A 27231-nucleotide genomic window follows, 5' to 3' on the forward strand; every position below is an offset into this window, starting at 1 on the left:
CTTTGATTTGACAACCCAGCTATTCTATCATAACTATTGACATCCTCCTACAAATATTAAAATATGAACTTATGCCATTAAGATAACATGTAAAAATATTTCTAAAACATAGCCAAACTCACACTTTGCCAAGTGTTCCTACAGAAAAATCCCCAAAGGCACTAGCCCAAATTATGTGCACATTAAGTCCTCTCTAAACATACACAGTTCCCTTCAATATACCAAGTCAATTTTCTCCCACTACAGTAACATTTAGGGATAAACACAGCTCAGTTCACTTTATTTTTCCTGTTTTATGATCAGAGTATTCCATCTTACTTCAATTAAGTTTCATACTAGACTTTTAAAATTAGACTGCAAATTTCAGTGTGACTTCTTTGGACAGCCACAATGGAATACTAAATGAATTAGAGAATAGCACAGATTCAAAATATTTCAAGTTCTTCAATGTTGAATATGTTATTTTATATTTAGGCAATGGTGTACAAGAACTTTGGTACAGGTGTTGTAATAATGCTTATTTTTACAGTTTTCTTTCAAAAGTCCCTGATTTGCTCATAATTTATGTGTGTACAGCAGATATCTTCTCTGAAGTCTTTTGTTGCAGGGTTTTAGTTAATGGTGGAGGCTTGTAGAAATACACTGCCATGACCACAAAGATGATTGTGATGATTTTGCAAGCAGTACCTGAATGCAAAGAACAGGAGAGTTTTTATCACACTCACTTTCTGCAGCAGAGGCAGTGTTTCACTCATTTATAAAGCTTCATATGGTGAGTTACATACACCCTGTAAGACTGAAATTCACAGCCTTCATTTAAATGTACTCTACATGAATGACAAAGGGCAGATAAAGACAGTCATACAGCTGAATTCAGACCACTCACCTGCCTGCCAATTTTTGCTTTGCTCCTGTATTTCTTCACCCCATTCTAGCCTGAAGTGCAAATCTTTCTTATTTTTTGTTTCAGTACTGCAATTTGTTATATCAATATTCTCTTTTCCAGAAACTAAAGCTTCCCAAATAGAATATGTCTTAAGTATTCTCTGATCAGATGTCTTAGAAGGCTATAGAAAGGTGTTTGCACAACTTGGAGGGCCAAGGAGAAGGGCAAAACCAGAGGGATTGTATTTGATCACAAATATGCCTTGAGATCCTTATCCTCAAGTTGTGACTGCTGCTTTTTCAGTTTCAGGATTAGACATCAGTACTTCAGCTCACACACTGTAAATATCACAGTTGCTAGAAGACAGGACATCAGCACTTAATCTCATGCAAGTTTAGCCTACACCCTCTCTCCCACTGGCATATATACCACACATATGAAGGGAACAAATTGTTAAACAAGTCAGGATTTTTTCTGACAAGTGTTCAGACATATTTTCAAGAACTTTATATAAGTTACAGAAAAGAACTGAGATACAAAAAGAGAAAGAAAGCTCCCCAGACCTTAACTGCCAACACGCAACCCAGATAATCACAGAATGATCTGAGTTGGAAGGGAATCTAAAGTCTGTCCAACTCTTGTGCTGGGGGCAGGCACACCTTCCACTAGATCAGATTGCTCAAGGCTCCACACCTTGAATACTTCCAGGCACAGGGCATCTATAACTTGTCTGTGAAACCTGTTCCAATGCCTGGCCACCCTCTCAGTGAACAGTTTCTTCCTAATATCTAACCAAAACCTACCCTCTGAGTTTCAGAGGGTAGTAGTCCACTACCCCTTGTTCCATCACTATTCTCTCGTATAGAGTCCTTCTCCATTTATCTTTCTTGTAGGCTCCCCTTCAGATACTGAAAAGCCTCAATAAGGTCAGCTTGGAGACTTCACTTTCCCAGGCTGAACCAACCCAATTCTCTCAGCCTTTTCTTTATAGGAGAGGTGCTCCATCCCTCTCATCATCTTCACATCCCTGTTCATGCTCACTGCCCTGAAGACAGACTGAAGTGTGAGCCAGTCCCTTAAAAATCTAGTAAATAAGTATGACAATGAAGCAAGATCAAAGACCAAAACTATTTTGTGTAATTTTTAAAGGAGTTTTTAAAGTAATATTTAGGGTTTACTTACTGTGGTGTTTCTCCTTCCGCAATATTTTGCTGATCATTTATGAAAGTAAGTTAAAAAACACTTCTGCCAAAAATAAAAAGTGTAAGGTTTTATATCAAAATAATCCCCATCTAGCGGACAAGGTCAGTATATATATTACCTAGTATATGTATTTAATATAAAAGACTTACTTATGCCCATGAGCAAATAAGCCATTCTTTCATTGTCATATACCCAGCAAGCTCCTTTAGTTTCACATTCATCAATATCCCACAGAGTACAACTGTTGTCTATAGCAGCACCAAACAAAATTGGTCCAGGAATAGAACCTAAAAAACACAGCAACACATTAGAATGTTTGAGTTACTTGACATACTAGTTTTCATGAATACAGTGAAATGCTAAGCTGGTGGGGAAGATAAAATGGGAGAACCAGACACTAAATGTAACAATTTTAATCAAAGTCATAGGCTTCATATTACACAGTAAGTCTGCACCTAGCAATGCTCTCAGTTAACAGGTAGGATGCAGAGAGTTAATTCATTATACAGCTCTCACTTTGTTAAGCAAGAAATTTATTCAAAGACTTGAGATTCTTAACTTCCTCTGTATTCACTGGAAAAAAATAATTAAAATCAATGGTGAAAAAACTAATTAAGAAATCAGGAATGTAACTGAAAGGAAAAAAGTTCCTTTCTTCTGACCATACACACCACCCTGTTCCAAATTATGAGAACTAAAATATAATTATGTTAAATGTTCAGTTACACATTTCTCCCTATTCCTCATATGTAGCAAAGCTTCCAGTAAAAATTTCACCAAAAAAAGCACTGTTTAAAATTATTCTTGTACAGATTTTATTAACTCCATGTGATTTTTGTGTGTTATAATGCACAAGTGTATTGCATCCAAGTACAGCCAATTTTAGAATAAACACACCAGGTACATCACTGCATGTCTACCCAACTACCCAAGGCCTAAACTCTCCTAGAGCTAACCAAGTAGCTATGTCCCTCACTAGGTCTTCAGCCTAAAACCCCTGTGCAATTCTTAAAGCCTACAGCAAAAATATGGGTAAGTAACGCTGTTACTGTCTTCTTCAGCCATAGTACAAGCAGTGCAAAAAGTTCTATCACTCCACAGTGAAGTCAGGAGTTCAAGATCTAGCATAAATATCTGAACTCTGAGTTAAGTGAATCAGAGGGACCCTTATACAACACTGATCACAGACTTCCAGCTTATTTCTACCTGTGGGGATGTTTGTTTTATTACACTTTATCAGCAGAATAACTTATATTAATCACAGTTTGAATACAGCAAGGCGGAAATCATTACTGCGAGTGTTAGATATGTAATCTGAAAGGAGAGGGAATGGCTACAGTACTAAATATTGGCATGAAAGTCCAATCAGCAACTGTGTCTTGTCCCAGTCTTGAATTAAATATACCATTCTTAAACTGTCTACTACTAAAACAAGAATTTCCATTATGCCTGAGAAAATTCAAATGCTTGTGGACCAGAAAATACATATGCTTAACCTTGTTTTACTTAAAAAGATTCATCTGTCCTACTGAAATGCTGGAGATGCTTAGATATGGAATTAAAGTATTATACTTCCCACATTATACTCTGTAAATAATTATGTACAATTATCTATCTTAAGAAATGCTGAAGTTAGTAAAAGACATTTTAAAGGAAGAAGAAGAGGAAAGGCTCCACATATTCATTTTTCTTTTAAACTTCTGGATTTCAGATGTTACATGAAACTGTTTTCTATTACATCAGTTCTTCTTATCTCAGTTTTCAGAATAGGCCTTCTTCTGGGGAAAATAGCACCAGGTGTGTTTTACTGAAAGAATGGCAGTTACCTCTATTTGGCTTGTGCTTGTAAGAGTGAGAAAGGCTCAAGAGAGCATGAACGCCCTATTAACAATGAGTTTGAATCCAGATGTAACCTTAAAAGTGTATTCCATAAGCCAATGACAGACTGCTTCAAGCACCCCTGAAAGTTTTTTAAGGCATTATATTAAAGTTGAGAAAAAAATGTCAAATAAGTAGATTACTCAAAGGCATTATGTTTCAACAAGAAAGTCATACCCAGTATTCGCAGAAACAGTAACTGTACTCCAAGAGCAAATGAACGCTGTTTATCTGGCACACATCTGTAAAACAAGATTTGCAGTTTAAGACAGAGTAAACAATTTCTACTTCTCTGCTGTATGAATATGCTTTCTCTATGTACTCTTTTAACCTGTTAAATGCTGAAGGGTTTATAAATCCAGTGTGCAGAACAAGTAACCCAACTATTTAAAATGGTGTTTAGATAAAAGACTGAAAAAACACCAGTAGCCCATCAAGAAATTTTAGATTTAACTAGTTTAACAAAATAGTATAAATAAAAAGGAAGATTGCTATCAGCGTCCTGATATAAACATTTTTTCCATAGAATAACCAAGGAAATTAAAACAGTGTTAGGATGCAATCCAGAGCTACTATACAAAAAGAAGTAAGTGTTGGATTCTATTATCCATAAAGGCAATTAAGAGAAGGAGAATGAGTTCCACATCATGCAGTAGATTTTTTCTAGCAGTAGAACACTGTCATGAATATATGAATTTATGTTTGAAATTGCACAAAAAAGGCTTACAGAAAAGACATTGGAATATACTGTAAAATTTACTGACATTTTAGCTATTTAAATTAGTCTTAGAAAATTAATCTACTTACAGTCCTTTTTTTCATAAAAAACTGTTCCACTATTTCAGCTGAATTATATAAGGATTCAAATATCCAAATGTTACTGCTTAGAATTACTGAAATAAAACTATGTCAGCTCAAATTTGAAGATAATGCAGAACTTTATGCTATTCTGCCTCCACACTAATGACAAGCTGTTAATTCCAGATTTACACCAAACCTGGACACGAGGCTATTACAAAGCACTGTTGGTAGGATGTTACTGATTTCCTCAGCCTCTCGCCAAAGGGCATCTAGCCACATCCTCACAAAGCAACATGCTATTGCATCATGGTTATCTTTTCACTGGAAGTATTAGAACTACAAGTCAAACTTGTAGTTTGACTTCAACAAACACAAAAGGGCTCTGAATTCAGAATGAGAAGCACATTTTAAAAATAAAAACAAACAAAAACTATATTTCATGCATGTAAGCTTCAGCAATTTGGAAGACGGCAAAACCACTGGTTAACTCACTATCACATTTTATACTAGTGACCACCATACATACAAAATCAGTATCATGGGAAATAGTCTACAGTTCTTGACAGACTACAAGTTTTCAAGCTAGAACTCTGAATTGAGACAGGAATCTAAGGTAGAAAATAGAAGACTAATTGTTATTTTGTCCTTTTGCTGACACAATTTGAAATGCCCACACTATCAATAGGCTAGACAAATATTTTCTTGATCAAAGCACAAAGCACATTTATTCCTTTTTGCTTCAACTAAAACAGTCAAGAGTGCTCAAAATTCATAAAATGGACTTTGCTTCACGCTACAGAGATTTTTTAAAAATAATTTCAAAACTCGTCTACAAACAAAAGTGAACAGTGGTATGACTATGCTCTGTTTAAAGTACTGCTTGCTTACTACATAACCTTGTTAAAATACTGCATTGCAAAGCAAAAGAATTAAGTATTTCACTGACAGTAGTTTTCAAAACAATGTCACCTTTCTTGCAGACCAAAAAACGTACCTGAGAATGGCCACGGTTGTTGGAGTAGTAGCCATAAATGTAAAAACAACAGTAAAAAAGAAGAAGACCAGGAATAAAGGTAAAAGTTTGCATTTTGTTGGGCATTTCCCAGGAACAGCTTCATAGAGAAAGTCTTCTGAACCATTTCTTCTTTTTGATTTCCCAATACAGGAACAGTTGTGGTATGTCTACGAATAATTTATAAGACAAAATTTAGCTCCCAGAATGTCACAAAATGACACCTTTTGGTAAATTTTCATTACATTTGCATCACAGAAGACAAGAATAAACATTGACTTTACTATATGGGAAACAGTTAATTTCCTGATGAGCACATGAAAATAAGATTAATTTTTAAAACTGGCTCACCAGAATTTGACTGATCCACTTCACCTGAGCAAAAGGTATTTTTGGATTTTTGACCTAAAAAGACAGTGACAGCCTCCATTTTGTATGCTTTGTAAGCTTTTAGCTACACTCATAAAAAAGTTGCAGAGGTTAGAGGCAAACCATATGCAGAAAGGTAAGCACTACACTTCTTTACACTAGACTTTAGCAAGAAAGAACAGAAGTAATATAGTACCACTTCTATATGCAGGTGAACAAATGGAACATGCTCTTTATCTAAACCCAGAGAGTTTGTTTTCAAAGAAAAATATAACATGTCAACAAAGTGGGAAATTTTGACTGCAAGAAGTAGTTACTCTCCTACATTTTCTTATGGATAATACCTTCTCTCATTTTCCAATATAAAAGTATAAAGGCCTTTCCTGGGTCAGCTTGCTTTTTGGATCTCTCTATACTGCTCCCACATCCCTTCTCAAGAGTCTATTGTACTAGAAGAGATAAGCACAGAAAGCCCCTCAGTTCCAGGAAGGCTTGATAATAACCTAGGCACTTTCACAGCTTACCATTCCTGCATCAGGGGCTACTGAGATTCAAGTTTTCAAAACTCACGGAAGCAGGTTGCCATGTATATGTATACAATAAACACTGCATTTTGCTTAACGATCTAGATAAGAACTGCAGGTTCTTCAGAACCTCAAGACAATTGCTGACTTTTCCAATTGTCAATCCTATTTAAAGTACATTTAGATTTAACTTATTTTCAGCATTAGGAAGTCTGGTAGATGTACACTTGGAGAATGGCATCACACAAATGAGAAACACTGTGGCTAACCAGTAAACCCTTACAACAAAAGAAGGCCCAGAGGTGGGAAAGACTGTTGTGCCCAGAAAACTCACAGAACAACGCAGGCTGTGAATGACCAGAAATGTTGCAAAGAAAGCTATATAGAAAACAAACAGCTGTGCTACTTCAGTGAATCAAAAGAGATGTAAATGCTTTTCTCTGAGTTCAATAAGAGAGTGGAAACATTTTCCTAAGTTAGCCAGACCAGCATGAACATGGAGGGTGGTGAAGGGAAGGGAATGTAGCTCACTCCAACACACAGTATAAAAAGCTAGACAACTACCAGCAACATTTCAGAGAGTAATGGGCTTGACCTGGCTTCAACCCATGAATACCTTCCCAATAACTGGGGAGGCCCAGCACTGTGCAGTGAACATGTTAAGAGATCAGCAGTGGGAGTCACACTGGTACCGTAAATGAACTGTGTATTGTAATTGCTGGATTTTGTTAAATACAACCTATATTTGGTATTGTAGGAAGGACATCTTGAAATACAGTGCATTTTACAGGAAACCAGAACAAACCATATCAGCTATCTTCATTGCATAAAGTACCTTTTTCATGTTGTTTAAAAGATATGAGGCACAACCCGCAAAACAGGGAGAAAAGTACTGGACTTCATCACTGCCACAAACTGGGTAGTACACGGAGCGCAAACACCGGCAGTTTGCATTGCATGGTGCTGTTAAGTTATACAGAGTGCCTGTTCTGAAAAGCAGAAGTTAATAGGCTTTTTAAAAAGCAATTGGAAAACAGAAGATATGTAAACAAGTAAAGCAATATTTATAGCATAATAAATTTTAAAATACTCTATTCATGTTACTTATGCACTTAGTTGTTTAAAAATAAGCATAGTAGTTAGAGCTCTGGATTTTCCATTTATTATACACCTAGGGTTTTTTATGCTGTTATTCTACCCAAAGATTATTCCTCCCATTTCCACTTAAAAAAAGAGATTACAAAATACTGCATCTCGGCCCAACTCTTATATCATCCTCCCCCTCCCACTTAGGTATTTGAATTTCTTCCATTTATAATTTCAAGAAAAAAATACAAGATTAAAACCAGTATTTGGAGTTGTTTATTCTACTCATAATACTCCAACATTCTTCCCCTTTTTTGATTTGAGTCCAGTTGCAAAGCCACCTTATTTTTACTATTTCTAACACTGCCATGGAGACATCTAAATTGTATGAGCACAAAGACAACTGTACACGTTAAATGCAGAGTGCAATGACACTATGAAGGACCTTAAAGATTTCCTCTGGCTGATTAAGGAATAACTAAAAACAGAGTTTACTTTAACTCTTGCACACTATATTTACTTTCAATTTACTTCCAATACAGGTAATCATACGGTTTTATTTGAAGTAGTCCCACTGTACTATTAGCATGAAAGATCACATTGGTTTGTGTGAGGACTGTCCTAAGGCATAACCAGAGAGAATAAAAACATCCTTTGATTTTCAAATTGTAGTTCATTAATAAGTAAAGAATTTTCACAGCTTAAAAGTTCAGTCAGCTAAAACCAAGTTCTGACACTGCCACTGGAGTTTAAATATTGTACTGTAAAATAAAGTTCCACATTAATTATCTAAAGGTATGTTTATTTGTGAGAATTTGAGATTACAAAAAAATAGTAATAGAAGAATTAGTTTATGTAGGAATTAACTTACATACAGTCAGACTTCAAATGGAATATAAAGGACATCATAACTACATATAAAATCCATTTTGTTGTAATTCAGCAGAACTCCACTAAATTAATTTGTGCTTTAAGCCTAAGCAAACTAACTTCAATTCTTCTAAGTACAAAGAATGAACTACATTGCACCATAAGCAAATTCACTAATCAGATTTGTACATTCAGTGCCTTCCTAGCCTGAGAGGCATGCAAAGCCTAGAAATATTTAATCAATTTGGTGGCATTTGTCCTGTTTACATGTGCAGTGTCTCTTTCCCTGACCTCCAAAGAGGGAATGAACACTTAGTTATACCCAGTCAGAGAAAAATAAAACAAAAAAGATACTCCTGGCTTTTCTAAAAAATCTAGCTGATGAGACCATCAATTGCTCATTAAAAAACTCTATAGGAGTTTTTAATCAAGAGACCCAGAGACACGTGGAAATAAAGTACAGAAATAGTCACTGCATTTCTGTTCTTTCAAGTTTTAAGGGAAGCACTGGGCAATAGAATTTGGCAAAAGCAATTCTCTGAAGTGCCTGTGGGACAAAATTATGTTAGTTCTGCTGATAGCCTATTTAGTAATAAATAGTGTTACTAAAAGTAAGATGCTGTTTTCATTAACACAAACAAGTGATCCTGTACTCATAATTCTGAGACGAAACCTGCAAAAGCTTCTCTCACCTTTCTGAGCTGTTTTTCAATAAGAAGATAATGCTTGCCATGAAGGATTTCTTTAAATTCTCGACAAAAATCTACATCAAATTTAAGTCAACCCTCAGAGTAGTCTCACAACTTATTCATTCAGAAGCATTTGTTCAGTAGCATGAAGGCAAAGAACTTGGCTGCTCTTGCACAAGTTTACACATTTATTATTTTTTAAAATTTCTGCTTTAAAACAGCTACTGCTTTTAAAACATATTTTATTTCTGTATGGAAAACAGTTGAAGAACTGGCACTGTATTAATACCACTAACTATTCTGATGCACACATCCAGTAAAGTATAAGCCAACCCGTAAAACTGCATAAGGTAGAAATGAGCCATTTCTTATAATGGATACCAAGGGAAGAGATATATTTCAGGACTGGTTAACTTCCAACTTGGTTAACTTGCTGTAGCTAAGTAGCCTTTAGCAATAGTTAAGCTACATAACTGATAAAGTTACACAAAACTGTAAAATACAAGCTAGTGGTATTTAACTTAGGATGAAAATCAGTTCAGCTGTAACTTTTGTCTGCTGCCTGTTACCATAGGACCTGATACAAAAATAGAGGTAATTTCATATACCATTTTCTATACTGTATCTTAAGCATTTTATTGATGACTACAGATTCTTTCACCAAATATGTAACTATAACCTTTCTGTAGCCAAAACCTGAATTATGATTCACAGTTCTGAGCTGTCTAAGTCATCTGTCGCAAAGCCATATTTTAGTCATCCAATTTCAACACTGGCCTTTAAATATGCTGTCAATTTATGTAACAAGTTGTAAAGATGAAATCAGAATGCGTCATAACTTGGGCCTTTTTGGGCTTCAAGGTTTTTTATTTTCTTTCAGTCACCAGTGTATGGAACTTTGTTGATTCATTTTGCATACTTCTGCATACCAGTAAATTTCTACTTTCCACCAACTTGCATGGGGATTTGAGGCTACAAAACCAATTTCCTCCCCAACCCATTTCCTCTGTTTTCATGGTACATATCATGCTAATGTGTCAGCAAATTGCACCACTCCTCTTCCCCATCTCATTTAGCTTCAAGTGTCTCTTTATGCACTGGAGAAGAACCATCAGATTATGCTTTTATACAAGATAGCAGTATCTAGCCTTTGCATAAAATGGGGGATTTGGGAAAACAGTAAAAAGGTATTGGTAAGTTATTTGTCAACTTACACAGCATACAACTGACACCTATGATTTTTTTAGATGGCATCTATCAGTTCCTAAGTACCAGACTACTTGAATTATCTTGCACAGCCCCATCTAGCTCTTTGACAGACCTTCAAACAGCTGCTGTTGCCTCTGTTAATTTATAATGGGATAACTGACCACTTGAGAGCAGACTTCTGGAATAGCTAGTTGCCCTCCTTCTGCTTTTAAATACTGCTGGTGTGTACTATTTGAAACTATGGCAATTGAATAAATATTAATATGAAAGCCAAGAGCGCATTAAAATATATTTACCCATTATATGTTTCAGAGACACCTGCAAAAGGCTCATTCCCACATTTAGCAAATAAGAACACTGTGTTTAATATTAAGGCCACTGTACAGGTGACTATCATGAACTTGATTATGCTTTTCAAATCCATTTTGCGCTTGGAAACCAAGACACCACTTATGACTTGGCCTAGTGCTGCTCCTGGAATTAGTACAAGTCCTAGAGGAAAATAAGACAAGGAGCAGTTACATAAAAGTGCAAGACTTAACTGTGACGCAATTTTATGCTAAGAAAAACAAACATCAAAACAGTTACCTGCAAAAAGCAGTCCATGTGATATTGCTTTCAAACCATACTACCAGAATCTAACTACATGAGCAATTTATTGTACTGTTACATCACCTTTAGCCTTTCCAGAGCTTTAACTGGAAAGTATAATTTATAGTTGTCCAAAACCCAACTTCAATACAGCCAAACTAGATGACTTAGGAGCACTATGGGGTGGGAATCTCTGAACACCAGTAGGTGTCTCCACGAAAACAGAAAATCCTGTTTCATTCTTTCAGTGGTTTTTTGACATGTCCATGTTCTTTCTTATACATCTGTTATGAACTCATTAATAAAAGAACATAAACTCTGTTATACAAGAAACACAAGATGCAAGAAGACATCTACTGAAAGATTTAAAGAAGTCTAGATCAGTGGGTCAGATTTGCTGTCATAGTCTACATAGTCCACCATGATTTATCCTCTTTGCATTCCAGATAAATGACTGAGCATTTTTATATGGCTAATGTATAATACAACACAGAACTCAGTATAACTTACACCAACCTGAGACAGCTAACTTTACAAATAGTTCAGGTACAGTGACAAAACTGCCCAGGCCACAGACCTGGGAATTCCACAAACCACAGTCAATGACAGTTTAAATAGTTTCCACAATCATTGGTAATGCTTAGACTAATTAGTTCAGTTCAGGTACAGCCAGCTTTCAATGTTACTGCAGAAATTTCTTTAAAGCTGTACATATAATAGGCACTCTCAATATTTTCAACTCAAAGACATTCAGTCAAGGTCTATGGACAAAAAATGCAACACTCAGCTTTTCACTTCTCTCCTAGTCTTTGGTTAATAACTGGGCATATATTCCAATGTGTTTTTATGTAAAATTACAGATTATTTGTTTTGATGCAATGATACTATCTAATATTGCCCAGAGAAGTAATTTAGGAGGTCTTTCCCAAACACATTTCTGTTGGAAAAAGAGCAGCTCAACTACCACAGTTATAGTGCAGCACTCTACAGCTTAGCAAGACACTTTCTATGAATATTAAATCTGCATATTGCAAGCATCTGTTTGCATTATGGACATTTCTGACTTGATCTGGTTGCTATTCTTCAGAATTAATTATGTCAATAACATGAATCTACTGAGCACAGCTCTTCCATCTGATGTTTTCTGTTCCTCCAATACTCAGTTTTTCATAGAAGCTCTCTCCTGTTCTACATATTACTTCTCCATATCAGATAAAAACAAGTGACAGTAACCCAACTACAGCAGAGCCAGTTATATCACAGACTTACTACATATCCTGATCAGTCATTTTATTCCAAACTCATTGTAATGTCAGTGTGGAATTAAAGAAGAGAAAGGCAAAATCAACTTCTAATTTGTGATAAGCACTGCTTTTTTTCCCTAGTTGCCCTTCATCTTGATTGTTTTAGTAGGGACTAAGATACTACTGCTCCTTCAGGCAATTTCAAATAAAGGAAAATTAAATGTTTTTCACCAAGAATAAGAAAGGAATAAACTACTAGTAAACTAAAAGTTTACTAAAAGGAATAAACTACTAGATAAACTAAAAGTTTCATCAGCATTCAAAATCCTCAGTCTACTCTGAATATGTAGAGTACTTAAGTAGTACTAGAGTATTTAAGGGCAGGCAAGAATAACAAAAATACTGCTCTGATTACTGCATTCCACCTAAGTACATTCACAAACATCTCAAACAAAAAAGATACCCATATAATCTTCCACCTCTAATGTTAATGAAGTGTTCAACACAATATATATGTAAGATTTAAAATTAAAAAGCCATATTACCTCCAAGAGTTGCTGAAAAACTTGACGACTTTCCAAACTGATTTTCTATAAACTTAGGTAGAAATGTGGCAAATCCAGTGGCAACTAAAGCTTCTGAGGAGCTGGCTACTATTAGACTCATGAGCACTGGATTCCTCAAGAGTATCTATGGGGAGAAATTATCATAACACTCTGGAAATTATTTGATTTTGGTACCAACTAAAGTCATTATATTTTAAAAGGAGATCCTCTGAAATGGAACTTCAGTAATATGCCTTTCTAACAATCTCAGGCATCAACAAAATGAATGTGCATTAAGTTATCAGTAACACTGAAGTTTTCCCTTTCACATAAGCCATTTCTATAGGCCTCTAACATCTGGAAAATAATTCCATTTCTCCGAATATATTCAGTTTTAGCAAATTTGAAATTTTACTTACCAGGAGAGCCACAGGAAAGTCTTTTAAACTTTGTCCAATATCGTTGATCTGAACCAGTACTTGACCTCCATCATCATGAGTTTCAGGGATTTTTTCAGCCTGAATTTTTGCAGTTCCTACAAATGGTCATATTTATCAACAATGAAAACACTGAATACCTGCACTCTTAGACAATGTGAACCACAAAAACTTTTGTTTCCTTTAGTTGGGAAAGTGCTTTCAGATATTACAGGTCTTCTTGCCTGTTTTATTGGCACAGATTTTTAAAGAGATCAATACTGTATTGTTGAACAAAGATGTTTGTTGAAAGCATTATACTTTCATTGGACGTTGGAAGGTCTTGGCTGCAAGAAGATATTATCAGGGACATCCTAAAAACTTCAGAGTATGCTGAAGCCCCTTTTTTTTTTAAATCATCCTCACATTCTCCATTTCCTACTTTATTTTTTCTTTTTCTTTTCCTCTATCATTTTTCTCCTTCAATATTACCATAGTAAGTCCCTTTGGATGCTCATGGAATTTCTACACTGTTCTTGCTGGGTAACACAGAAGCTTTAAATACAGTCTTGGGTGCTTAGCTACAAGCACCTTTCAAACTTTGACCACCAGTCTCCACACTTAGGTATTTGTTTCCAGTCTAGTCCATCATTACAGAGAATCACAGAATCATGGGCTGATTTGAAAGGGGACCTTGAAGATCATCTATTCCCAACCCCCTGGCCATGGACAAGACCACCATACACGAGATCCTCCCTCTAGCTGATTCACCTTGTTTTAAAGGCTGCATATTGGAGGGGGAAACAAAACAAACAAACAAACAAACAAACTTGTCCTCAGATTTTAGTCAAAGACAGTTAACTGAGAAACAAAATCAAACAGGAAACATTCGGTTCAGTACTCTACAACCCAAAAATATGAACAAATGTCTCTTTCAAAGTAGCCAAGCATTGCTAAACCTTTACCTGGTAGGTGCTTTGGAAAGCATGAAAAAGGTATTATAAGAAGCCAAACTGCAAAAAAGCATGCAAGAAATCCTATCCACCATGCTCCAAGCCAACGTGGGTCATCTTGATCCATCTTTGTACTGGAAAAGTAATTCAGAAAAAGCAGGTTTACCTTTCTGAATTTCACATTTTAGTGAGTTGGAATATTTCCTTTTAATACATTTTAAAATAAAGCCTTTTAATATTGCTATTTTCCTTAGTTTTATATGTATTAAATTTATTGTTTGCTTGTGTAAACCACCTTCACTGGGCAGTTATAAAAATACTGAATTCTACCAAATGTAGCCTTCAACTCATTAGTTAATGTCATTCCAATTTAAAGACTATTCTATGGCCCTGATTTCAAGATTCTGAGGCATTATGAAGATACTGGGAATGCTGGATTTAGAAAGATTCCTCAATCAATGAGTTATACCAAAACCAATTCAGAAGTTCAGAATGCCATTGCATCAATCTGAAGGCTCTAAAACACAGGAAACAAAAGTGTAAATGAAGCTGCTGGTTTAACTATTAGTACAATTTATAACACTTCTTTAAAAAATGGACTATTATTCAACACAAAGATTTTCTAGCAAGCTCTTCTCTAGGAGTTAAGAATCCTAATCCTAATACTCCAGCTCAAGGAAACAGTTCCACAAGACATCAGTAGATGGAGGTTTAACCCCGAATATACAACTAAGCAAAAGGAAAAGCATTTTTTGCTACTGAGGTTTAGAATAGCTAATATTTAAATGCTAGAACTAACTATTTGCACTACAGAGAAACTTCCACACACAATGGAGTCACTACTCACTCTAGGAAGTAACTCACTAGCATGAAACCTTTTCAAGTGCAACTTGTTTCAAGTTAATGAAGCTTTTGAAAACACAGTATTTTCTGAAAAATTTTCTCCTCACAGGGAGAAAAGCTGAATATTTTAGTAAAAAATATTAGAAAAAGAAAATAGGAAGCAATAAACTAAGTTGTATCTTGCCTTTTTGGGATCTGGATATCAATATAAACTTGAAGCAGCTGCCCTCCTAAGACATAGCCAATAGCAGGACCCAGCAGAGACATGGCATAGCCAACTCCTAGAAGAGAAAATACATCAAGTTCATGATAACTTCTTTATTTTTTTAAGCCTTCTTTTAGTAACATTTTTAAGTCAACTTCAGACCAAAGGGTTTCTGTAAGTCAACCTGTTCTTTTACTGTCACTACAGCTGTAGCACCTAGAAGACAAAATCTATAATTAACCCTCTACAAAGAAATTCGCAGCTCTCAGAAGCTTCAGGTTCAGCAAAAGGCTGATTGCACCTTTAAGCATTATTAGATTGCTTTTTTCCCCATTTTGTGCCTACATTTAAAAAATAACTAGTGAAAAAAATAGTGAAATTATGAACATTGGTTGTTAACTGTATTAACCACAATCTTTAAGAGCTTTCTTATATCTATTTTTCAATCTTAAGTTGTTTTCTAGATTTTCTAAAACAGGAAGATAGTTACATCAAAGTGTGTGACTGGAGTAATATCTGCCTTAAAATACAAAGCCAAGGCTCCTAACAGCTCCTGGCAGTTTTAAAGCAAAAAACTCAAACAACAAAAACAAACACCCTAACCCCCTCCCCCTAAAAAAGAAATCACTAACCTGCAAAGTTGCAGGTGTAACCATACCCTACCAAAGAATGTAAGACTTTTTTGATGTCACAATAGCATTCCTGGCCTATCAGACACATTTCTGTTAGGCAGTTTAGCACTCACTGACAGCAGGAACACTGTCTCTGCAAATTAAGGCTTCCAATTAATAGCAACTAGATCCATCTTTAATTAGTAAACATGCATTCCTACCATTTCCCCAGGTTGAATAATCTGGATTTCTCATTTGTTTCTGAAGTGCATGGATCACAAGCACTTAATTTTCCTCTAGTTAGTAAGAGGAAATGATGGGGGAGCCAGGAGGGTGACAGGGGTGCAAGAGGACAAAGCAATGCAGAATGTGACAGTCAGGTAAGTAAAATTAAATACTGAGTAGATGTGTCCCAGGTTTTCCTACATTCCAGAAACAGTGACATGGTCACAGGAACTTTCTAAGTTAAGTTCATATTCATCCTATAGAACTTCAAACTGAGCTTACAAAGTGCCTATTTTCTCCCACACACTCAATTTAAATACATTTGGAATTGTTTAGCTTTAGTTGTAGATGTACCAATCCTCATGAACATGCACCCAATATAGAGGATAAAGAAAATACCAACTTATAAGTTGCAGGCTTACAGCAAAAGGTGCTGGCAGCTATTTATGGACCATTTTAGGGGTGGGTTCTGGGATTATTTTGGTTTTGTTTTGTGGGTTGGTTTTTTTTGGGCTTTGTTATTTTTTCTGCACTGCATAAGCCTTCTTGTAAAAGGTAAAGCAACACAATATACTTAAATACTTAACACATTGCATGAAGCAAGGAAAATAATCAAGGCTTAGTTACCTACCCACACACTTGCATTCCAGTTTTGTTATATTAGGCAGAATACACTGCTCTTCTGAAGTCAACTCAGTTGCCTGAAGACTGTGCATGAAGTAGTTTTTTGTACTGATCTTTTTCTAAAAGTATAAACACTGACACCATTCTCCTGAGTTTTCATGTCACTTCTTGTTTCCCCATTTATGCAGACAACCCTAATTCTGCTCTATTTATTTCACTGGATTCAGGGGAGGAAGAAAAAATGCAATATCATCCCTCTCAAAATAAAGAAACAGCAAAAACAAAACTTGTCTTTTTCATCTCAGAGTTGTCATAGGCATCTATCCTGTTTGTTGGCATCAAATCAAGTAGCTTGCCTGGGAAAACTGTGAAAAATTTGCATGCAAACAGATAATTATTTCAATTTTGCCCCTTAAAATATTGTTCTAGTCTGAATACAACCCTGGAACCTGAGATGTTTTGACTTCCTCCTGCAAGTAAGAAGTATAGATAATATGTTTTGAACCAGCTTACATATGAGGTAGGGGAAATAAATATCTTCATACCCATAGAAAACACACTTAGACCGCAATGAACTTGGCAATAAAATGGCATATAACCTAGAGAATGGTGACTGAAAAAGATTAAAAACCTTTGCTAAGTATTACTACTCCTTAGCTTTTAAACACTCCCAGTGAGGCAATCTCTGTACTTCCAGCCAAGTGCCAAATTTGTATGTGGTTAGAGAACGGGATTGATCAGATGAGACACACCAGTGTTTATGCATTGAGTGGATATGCACTGAGTGGACAGCCTACTATGAGAAGGTAAGTAAATTAAATTATTAAAGGATATAATATGATCTAGCTACTGACCTCACTGATACTTTTTAGTCACAGGTGTTGAAAAATACTGTGCAAGTTTTTTGCAACAACTTATTCTGTCATTTACAGACAAGCTACATGAACCATTTAACAATTTTCAGTTACTGACATGAAAAGGTAACAAAAGGGTGCTCAAAGAAGCTTTACCATGCTCTACAAAATGAAAATTGATAAGACTTGGTACTTTAGATTAGTATCTAAATTGCATTGTAACTGATGTAGAAATACTTCATACACATAAGTAATAATCACAAAATTTTTAAATTAGACGAATTCATAAAAATACTTAAAATGTATTGCAGTCTATAATCTATGCAGACAGTGTTCTATAAACAGTTTTAAATTTACCTATGTAAAGGGAAGACTTATGTTTTGGGACACTCTCATCAATAAAAGATGTCCCCAAAGTATACAGAGGAGTTCCTCCAACTCCCAGCAGCAGCTGTCCAAGGATGAAGACGTATAGATAGCTGCGAAGTGGAGAGCTTGTGCTGGCACTGCAAGTGGCATTAGCAAAGGTGGTTTCTGCAGTTTGACATGTGTCTGAAAAACAGAGACAGCAAGACTTTACAACTCTGTTACCTAACTCACAGTCCAACTTGAAGAATAATCTGTACTAAAAGCTAAACTAAACTACAATGAATGCTGTTATGCCAGGCTCCTATTTTAATTTTCACACCTGTAAATATATCCCATATTGCAGTGCCAAGCCTTCTGTGATATCATATCCCCCAAAAGATTTATTAGCAGGGCTTGGGGTTTTTTTCCTCTCTATGAAGAAACAGGATTGAAATAGCCTTATGAATACGCTTTGGCAAGAGGAATCAAATGGCCCTATAAATATGCTTTGGCTTACTGAAAGTATTATTGACCAGAAATTATTGTATGAAAAAAACCAAACAACCAACCACCTGTCAAATGGTCATTCCAAAGGTTATGAGTACTCCCATGTAACAGACACTTCACTGTGTGCCTGCACCTTATAACAGTTCTGAGGAGAACTAACAACTCCCACTCTTAGGTGACAGAGCAGCCTGCACAACCTGAGGAAATCTGCCTGACAGAAAGTGAAGTCATTAGCCAAGATAATCCTTCCTTTACATTCAGTCTTTTTAAAGTGTTCACCTATGAAAACCTTAAAAACCTACACCACTCTCTCTCAGAACACACACTGCTATCCCTCTAAAAGGAGAAGTTAACGTAAAACCTCTGCATTTATGCACACACACAAAAAGAAAGCAGTGGTACAGCAGCGTAAGGCTGTGTCTGCTGGTGTAATATTTGGCACTACAAGGAGGGAAGACAAAAGAGGAACTGAAAACAGGTAGTACCGTGTTGTCTTCTCCTTTCTCTTGCTATCATTGCACTCTTGGTAGCAGAATACCAAGAGACAAGATGTAGGAGAAACATTTCCATGGTTCTCCTCATAAGAGTATAAAACCCTAAGAAGGAGGATAAACCCATTCATTTGGTAGTAATGAGCCCCACTAAACAAATATATGAAAATGTCATCCAGATCAGATAAGTAGACTAATTCACACTATTTCACTACAAAATTATTACAGCCTTTATTTTTCTTAGATCCTTTTACATCTGAGAACACTTTTTACTTACACATAGAAGAGCCAAGATCAATCCACACTATGGTCTCACAAAACAAAGCTTAAGAAAGTGCTAGCCATGCACCAGGTATTTAAAGAAAACTTATCTAAATCATTACTTCCTCTAGCAGACATAGGCGATACAGTGCCATTGCACAGAAACAGGCCAACATGTGGGATAAGAAAACCTCACATCAAAAGGAAGAGTCTTTAAAGTTTTCCTTCCTTTCAACTTAGGAAGTATCCCGAGTACACTGTCCCAATGTTTGACTGTCTTCACAATGAAGTTATTTTCCTTGTGTCAAGTGAGAAACTAGGATTCTCATTTGCTGCCACAGACATACTGAAACATGTTTAATTTTTAAAATAAAATCCGAGACTGAAGTTTAAAGGTACACTGCTTATAATATTTGTGGTTCTCACAGTCCTCCGTGCTAATTAATCAAATTACATTGATTCTGTTAAGGCAGCAGGGGGAGCCCTTGACTGCACATACCACAGCCAGCTGAGGCACCAGCAGCCCACGCAACCTGGAAATTTACCAGAACAAACAGCTGGTTGTACCTGGGTTACAAATTTGAGTCTAAAACCTTTCTGGAAAATAGAAAACACATTTTACGGTGTCTTAAAAAAACACAAAACCCCAACAACCAAAAAAAAACCGACTCAGCCGCTCCACCCCCTCCCTCCAAAAAAACACAATTCCAAAGAAACAAAACCCAACCCCAAACAATAATAGGCAGACAATTGATTAGCAGATCTTTCAATATGAAATGGATTAGACTATTTCTAGGAAGTAGTATTATGATAAATAAATTGGCCTTATAAGGCCTGTTCAGAAAAAATTCAGTGGTGGATTTTAATACAAGCATAAAATACAAGCTTAATTTTAAAAAGAATTAAGATCTCTATAAGCAACTCGCACAAATAACTAAAAGGAACACTTTTGGGGTGTGGTGCTATTAAATCCTGCAACTAATTGTATAGCTAAAATGTTCCATCAACCTCAGAACTAGTTAAACCAGACAACACATAAACCTGTGCTGTGGTTTACTTGACAGTTAAGAGATGCTGTTGCACTGCACCTGAAGATTTATTTTGACTGCCCCAGTGCTGACATTCCCTGCACTCTCAGTCATTTATTTTTGATAGTGTTTTGTTTAAGTCAGCTTAAGATCTGGAATGTGTTCACCACCAGCACAGCATAGGCACCTGCATTACAACAGTCAAAACAACAGGCAAGCTGTCACCTGACAGTGCTATGGTGAAGAAACACATGCCAATTCAAAAATTCCCCACTCCTTTTGGGTTTCAAAACTCCATGGGGAAGCTATCAATATATACAGCCATCTTCAATGATGGATGTTGGATAAAACAGTAACATGCTCCTTGGAATTTCAACTAAAATTGTTTGAAAGGGGGAAAATCAGTTGGAATAACTGGTAATGTACTCTCTCACACTGTCAGTATCTTGTTCCAAAAAAAAAATCAAACTTTTATGTATTATGTATTAAATTCAGCTTCCCCTTCATCAAAGTGCAGTAGAAAGGTGAATACTGAAACCAGAATTACAGGGAAATGGGACTGTAACAGAGCCAGGACCCTTTTGTCCTTCTCCCAAGAGCTAACAAGTAATTATCTGCTCATAGCCCCCAAAACAGTAAAGATGTTTTTTTCTGACCTTTTTCAGTTAATTTCCATTTCAGATCCTCATTAATTAGATAGGAAAAAATAGCTTGCCCACCCTTTTAGACTAACAAGTAGACAGCTCATAGAAGGGGACAAAATTACTACTGATTACTACTGAAGATATCAATTTGAGGATCAACAACCTTTCATCATGTTTCTTCATAGCTACTGATTTTTTTTTTAGTGAGCACTCTAATATGTTTAGTCATTGAAGGCATAATTTTGATTAAAGACTGCAATAACAAGACAATCCTAAAAGATTAAGTCATCCTGCTTTAAACATATCTGAACATTTCTGTATTATAGATGTGCCACTAAATTGAAATACAAATAGTTGGCATTAATCACACTGTGCTAAGTCTTGTTTTGTGAACAAAGTTCAAGAACTGAGGGATAGCTACACCCATGACTTTAAGTACTGCTTTGTTCAGTACAGTTCAGTACTGCTTGTTCCCTCTCTATTTCAAGTAAATCCTTAAGTTAAAATCAACGTCTTTTAAAAGAACTTAGAAAAACTTGTTAATGAATTAATCAACATGCCTTTAATAGTTCAAAACCACAAAGAAATGCAAGCACTAGTCACCTTCAGGTAAGATGGCAAGATTAACAGCTTTAACATTTCCCCTACCTCGCTAACCCAGCTTGATTCCATCTCCTAAGAGATGCCACATCATTTTTTTCTTTAGTGAATTTTAATTGCATTCATCAAGGCAAGAAAAAAAAGCATTTTATTCAAATGTTGCTTAATAGCAAGAACCGATATTGACACTCATATTCCTTCTGGAAAAATAAAGTTCACTGTGCAGAGAGGCAGCGCTTGAACTTCCAGATTTCAAAGAATCAATTTTCAGTTACAGATAGCACCCTGTTTTAGGACATTGAGAGAGATTAACTATGTTGTAAGGAGTTGAAAATAAGGAGTTGCACCAAGTTAATGCAAAGATTTAAATTTTTTAGTTTAACTTTCAAAACAACTGTAAGCTTACCTTCAATTTTACTTCCATACTGGTATTTTCCACTGCTGAAGTGTGGTAAGGAAAATACAAGTGAGCCCAGTCCTAACATAAATGCTGAGAAAGCAAGCCATCGTGGTTTGTGCCCTCTTTCTCCCAAGTAAGATACAAACAGTGACAGTAAACAAAAAGCAATATCATAGCTTGCAGAGATTAAACCAGTGAGGGAACTGTTCAACTCGTAACGCTTCTCAATTGTTGAAATACTAATGTTAATCAGGCCATTTACCACAATACCTACAAAAATAAAAAAATGAGATAATTAGTCAAAGATACTTTAACTCAATAGAGTTGCAGAGCTAAATTTATATATATATTTATACAAGGCTGCTTTATAAGGTATTTACTAGCTATAAGATACAGGTACATAGTAGGTAATACAGTGCCAAATTAGCCAGTCAAATTGTACAGGACCTATGTATTTGTCTGAAGCACAGCTTTCAAACAGAATACTTTACGGTGTCACAAGACACTTTAAAAATTAAAGGTATTTTAGTCAAAGTTATAACTTGCATTAGAATACATGCTATGGCTGAAGCAAGTTCAGGACATAGTTTTCTATTTACTGCAAACACCCAACTTCCCTGCCACCACAAAGGGAAGATAAAAGAAGGTGAATAAACATGAATCCTCCATAATATAAAAAAGTGTAAAGCTATTCAATAATTCTTTGCAACTGTGTCAGAGCAACTGAGGTGATTTACTTCAACTAAGCAAAGAAGGTTTGCCCCTTGAATCTGTAACTTCCCTGAAGTTACAAAACAACCTGGAAAGAAATCACTGCACAAGCTGCCCTACCAAAGCACAGATGAACTGCAAAAAAACTTAACCAAAAGTAGAACTAAGCTTTTACACACAATTGCCAGTGCATGCTTAAACACTCTATGTCCATTTTTACATGAGCACTGTTTGTAGACTAACTTAAATCTTCTACACTGCTTCACATTGTGTTTCTGTGAAAAAGATAGGTAGTTAAACTTTGGTAAGTTTGGTTTTAGCAATCCCAAAATAGGATTCAGTTAGAAGATAAATAGTTATTACTATAACACTGTCAGATAACTTTATTATAGTCTAATTAAATTGTACCTATAATAAAAGAGATACCTGAAAAAATAGTTGTGAAGTCTTAGAGTCAGAAGTACAAACATGTTTGAGTTCTGTAACCTTACAGATGACTGATGAGGATCTTCCCTGACACAGGCCCTTCAGTTACTTTAAAATTAAAACATGCTTTTCTACTGTCTATCTAAGAAAAGAATATAAGACTAGTGACAGAAATGTGTTTAAGTTAGTTTTCAACAAGCTTTGCACCATCCATAAGTACAACTACTTGAGCTAAGTTTCAACATCTCATTAGAGCACTTTAATTTATTTAAAAAATTACTCCAAATAAACCAGCCATTTTCTAATAGCCAAACGTCAGCTTTCTATATGGAAACAACTCTTCGCAAAATCTTATTTCCAATACCCTACTATGGCCTCTTTATTAAGGCTGACAATTTCACCTGTTAGTTTAGTCATCACACTTAAATTCATTTGGGATTGACACAACTATACAGGTGTCCTTCCAGTGCCATTAGTTATACATTCAGTAACTTTATTTTCCTCTTAAGAAGCATTAACCAAATAACAATACCAGCATGAAGGAATGAACAAACAAGTTTTTCCCACCTGCCAGAACTTCAACACCTACTAAGGCTTAAAACACTTGAGTGAAGGTGTGCTACACAGCAAGTGGATTACAGAGCTAGAAGGCATTGTCTTTTACAGGTATTTTAAGTTACTACCTTTAATTTACATTCTAAATCCCATAAAGCCTTCCATTTAATTATACTGGATAATTAGACTTCATCTGTAAAAATGCAGATGTGATGAATGGCAGCATAACTTCTCCAATTACATCATCCAGTGATTAATCACTAAAGTCTCTTCAAGAAATACAGAATCTGACTGATAGTAGTTTGATCAGAAAACCAAATTCTGTAAGGACATCCCAACACTTAAAACTGTAGTATAGAAATTACCAACCAAAACCTTGTTGTCCTGTCACATCTGTTAGGGATTTAGGTAGAGTGTGTACTGACACAAAATCCAGATTAATTATACACCAACTTTATTTGCTATCACAAAACACAAGAGTATTCTTTTTCTTCATCCATTCAACAAAAAACGTGCTTTGCAGTTGTCATAAGAATGGTGGCTTTAACAACACATAAAAGTAACAATTAAAAATGCCTTGGTAAAAGTACCAGGTCTAATCAGCCTATAAAATCTTACTGATATAAAAAGATTTTAGATATATTAGACTGGACAGTCTTAAACTGTGGTTCTGTTTTTTTATTTACTAAAAATCATTAACAACATGAGAAATAAACAGTCCTTCTTGTACTCAAAATAGTGAGATAATCTCTGCCTTGTTTTCTACTACAGCTATGAACTGCAGCATATCCAGTTAATGTATTACTAGATGCAATCATACATTTTGGCAACTCTAAGTGCCATAGAGAAAGCAGGTATTAGTCATGTAAAAAATTCTAGGCAAACAAGTGTTTTGTGCTCTGGAAATACAAGTTTCACATGTACTTGAAACAGAAATGGCCAGAAATTAGAGTTAAGTTCCACCTCAAATCTTCTGAGAAGCTGCAATACAGCATATCAGGTGCTAATGACAACAATCTATTTTTGAGAGCAGCTAGAAAATAAGCTGACAAATACATGCTTTCAGTTAGATTCACAACATACCAGGTCACTACAGATAATCATCCACTATGTTCTCTCATTTAGAAAGACTAGGACAACAACTTACATTCAGCGAAAGTGTGTTATGGATTACTTCATTAATCTTCAATGCATTAGGAAATAATCTTTTCTAGAGGCACATTAGGCAAGTTTAATAGATACATCTTATCTTCCTCAGTGATGGTTTCTGTAATTTGGAGGGTAGACCCAAACTAGAGTACAGTGTTAGGTCACATAACTTCAAAATCCTAGGTGTGTTTTGTGTGCTTTTATCTAAACTCTGAAGCTGCAAGACCTGAATATTTTCACAAAGTTTCACACACAAGCCTGAATTTCTTATCGATGAACCTAGTTTTACACATCTCAAAAAGAATTGCAGCTAGTCTTCAGCACCCAGTTTCCTTTATGTTTCAAGCAAAGGAAAGATTCTTGTCAGAAAATCCAGGTAACACATCAGGAATGTCACAAGATCTGTAATAGCCATGCCTACACCTGCTTCCAAAACAAAAATTATTCAGTTTCTATCCTTTAAGGCCTTAAACCTGAACTACATTCATTAGGTGCCTGGCATACATATAGCATTAAATAACCAAAGCAATATTTGGACAAGTGGCACAAGCAACACAAATAACCTCCTAAGGGGACAGAGATTCTTATAATACAAGTTGTTTTTACAGTTGGAAACCTATCCAGTCTACAACCAAGATTTTAAAGTATGCTGAGTTTGTTATTCAGCTCAACAATCAGATCAGAACAGAAGGACTGATTTTAAGAAATTGAGACACATCAAAAATATTCAAGACACTATATTTAGTTTTAACAATCTTTTCAGTGTCATATTAAGGCATTTTTAATTGCCCATCCCTATTCTTATGCCACCCAAAAAATTTTATATGTGTATTCTGAAAGTATTTTACTATTTTACTACTCAGCTATTATTGAAAGCTATGATGTAAAAAGTTTTTCCACAGACACACCCCACCCCCCACCTCTTTGTGTTTATAGAGAAAACAAGTTTGGCAGGACAACTGCAACAGGAATAATCTCCTGACCCTACCAGCCATAGCATGACCTTCCAAAGTCAAGCAAGAAACAACAGGCTTATCACAAAACTTTCTAAATACTTCTTTTCTAAAACTAAACCTATATGCTAAGACAAGATCAGAATCTGAAGGGGATTAAATCAGAAGAAGTTCTCAGAAACACATACTAAGGCACTACTTCATGCAAGGAATCTCCAAGCATTACAAGGAGCGTTGTAATCTAGGTTTTAAGCAGAGTCTCCAATTCTCTTCTCCTCATACCATTCCAGCTGCCTCAGTGTGGTTCCCCATGGAATGGAGCCATCCAAATAATGCATTTCTTTGGTACAGGCTGCTCTCTCCTCTAACATCAAATATCCAAATATTCCCCTCCATGCCTCTGTAGAAATCCCTTTATGAGTAACAACAAGGAGCTTCAAAGCAAATTGTCCAGGAAATACCCTTTTCTTTCCTAGCTAGTCAAATAAAGTTGAAAGGTTATGAATATAGACCCAGTCATTCCCTTTGGCAGACATGCATCCAAGTTCCACAAATCTCATTTTCTAATTTTTTTTACAGTAATTCTTCTCCTCCCCTCAGTGAGCATTTCTACTTTCTAAGTCTAAGGCTTGCCAAGGCCCTAACCAATCATTACAGGAAAACAAAACTATGGACAAGAATCTCTGAAGCTGAAAAACAGGAATTTAGGCCAAGCTAAACTTCAGGTTACTCCCAAGGTCAACTTAAATCATTAGTTAAGTTTTAAGAAGATGGCTGCACTGTGATTCACAGAAAAAAAAATCACATTTTTTGCTGTTTTAAAATTTACCTGAAGTCCTACACAACCAGGCCAGGATTCAATTCAATTAGCAAGCAGGTAAAAAAGTAGTGGGGTGCTACAATTTTATATTGGTGTTTTAATCCCTAGACTTTAAGCCTTTGCCTGTGTGTGCACATGAAGAGCTATTTCCCTGTGGGCAGTGGGGATGCAGCACTGACAAGTGCGTGAAGCAAAGAGCCTGGACTTCGCGGTCAATAAAGTACGTGCGAAAAGAGGAAAAGGACAAACGGAATGAAGTACAAGGAATACTGTGGAACGTCCCCATCCTGGGCACAGAAGAAGGTATACTTTCGTCCCTTAGTCAAACCATTACCGTCACTGTTCAGCCACAGCACTAGACGAACTCACCACCCATGACCAGTCCTTCGCCGCCCTCCCTAGCCCAGGCTCCCCCAGCCCCGGGAAGGGGAACAGCGTGTGCCCTGGGCAGCAGGGACAGGTTACCTTGGAAGACGGCCAACAGGCTATAAGCAGCCAAGTACCCCTTGGCATTGTTGCAGAACTGCAGAGCTCTGGGGGCGCAGGGACCCCACCCGCAGGCCCCCTCCTCGGGGTAAGGGCCGGGCCCGGCGGGGGCCGCGCCGCCGGCGCCTGCCCCGACGGGGCCCGCGTGGTACTGCTGGCCGAAGTCGGAGGAGGGTGTGTCGAAGGCTGGGTTGTCGATACCACGGCCCTTCAT

At 36.3% G+C, this 27231-nt stretch overlaps 1 protein-coding gene across 1 annotated transcript; it reads right to left on the minus strand.

Annotated features, from left to right (window-relative positions):
* Positions 1-31: 31 nt before the first annotated feature.
* On the minus strand, positions 32-27231 carry LOC131571389 (solute carrier organic anion transporter family member 4C1-like). Its single transcript, XM_058824092.1, has 13 exons — positions 26997-27231; positions 21924-22187; positions 17996-18190; positions 15304-15400; positions 14289-14410; positions 13327-13442; positions 12908-13052; positions 10824-11019; positions 7509-7662; positions 5763-5950; positions 4145-4209; positions 2239-2376; positions 32-687 (listed from the first exon to the last, which is right to left on the minus strand). Exons 1-13 carry the CDS (start codon positions 27229-27231, stop codon positions 563-565), a joined length of 2040 nt encoding a protein of 679 aa, XP_058680075.1. The 3' UTR covers positions 32-562.

Source organism: Ammospiza caudacuta, chromosome Z (assembly GCF_027887145.1).
Source record: "Ammospiza caudacuta isolate bAmmCau1 chromosome Z, bAmmCau1.pri, whole genome shotgun sequence".
In the NCBI taxonomy this organism is placed as follows: Eukaryota; Metazoa; Chordata; class Aves; order Passeriformes; family Passerellidae; genus Ammospiza; species Ammospiza caudacuta.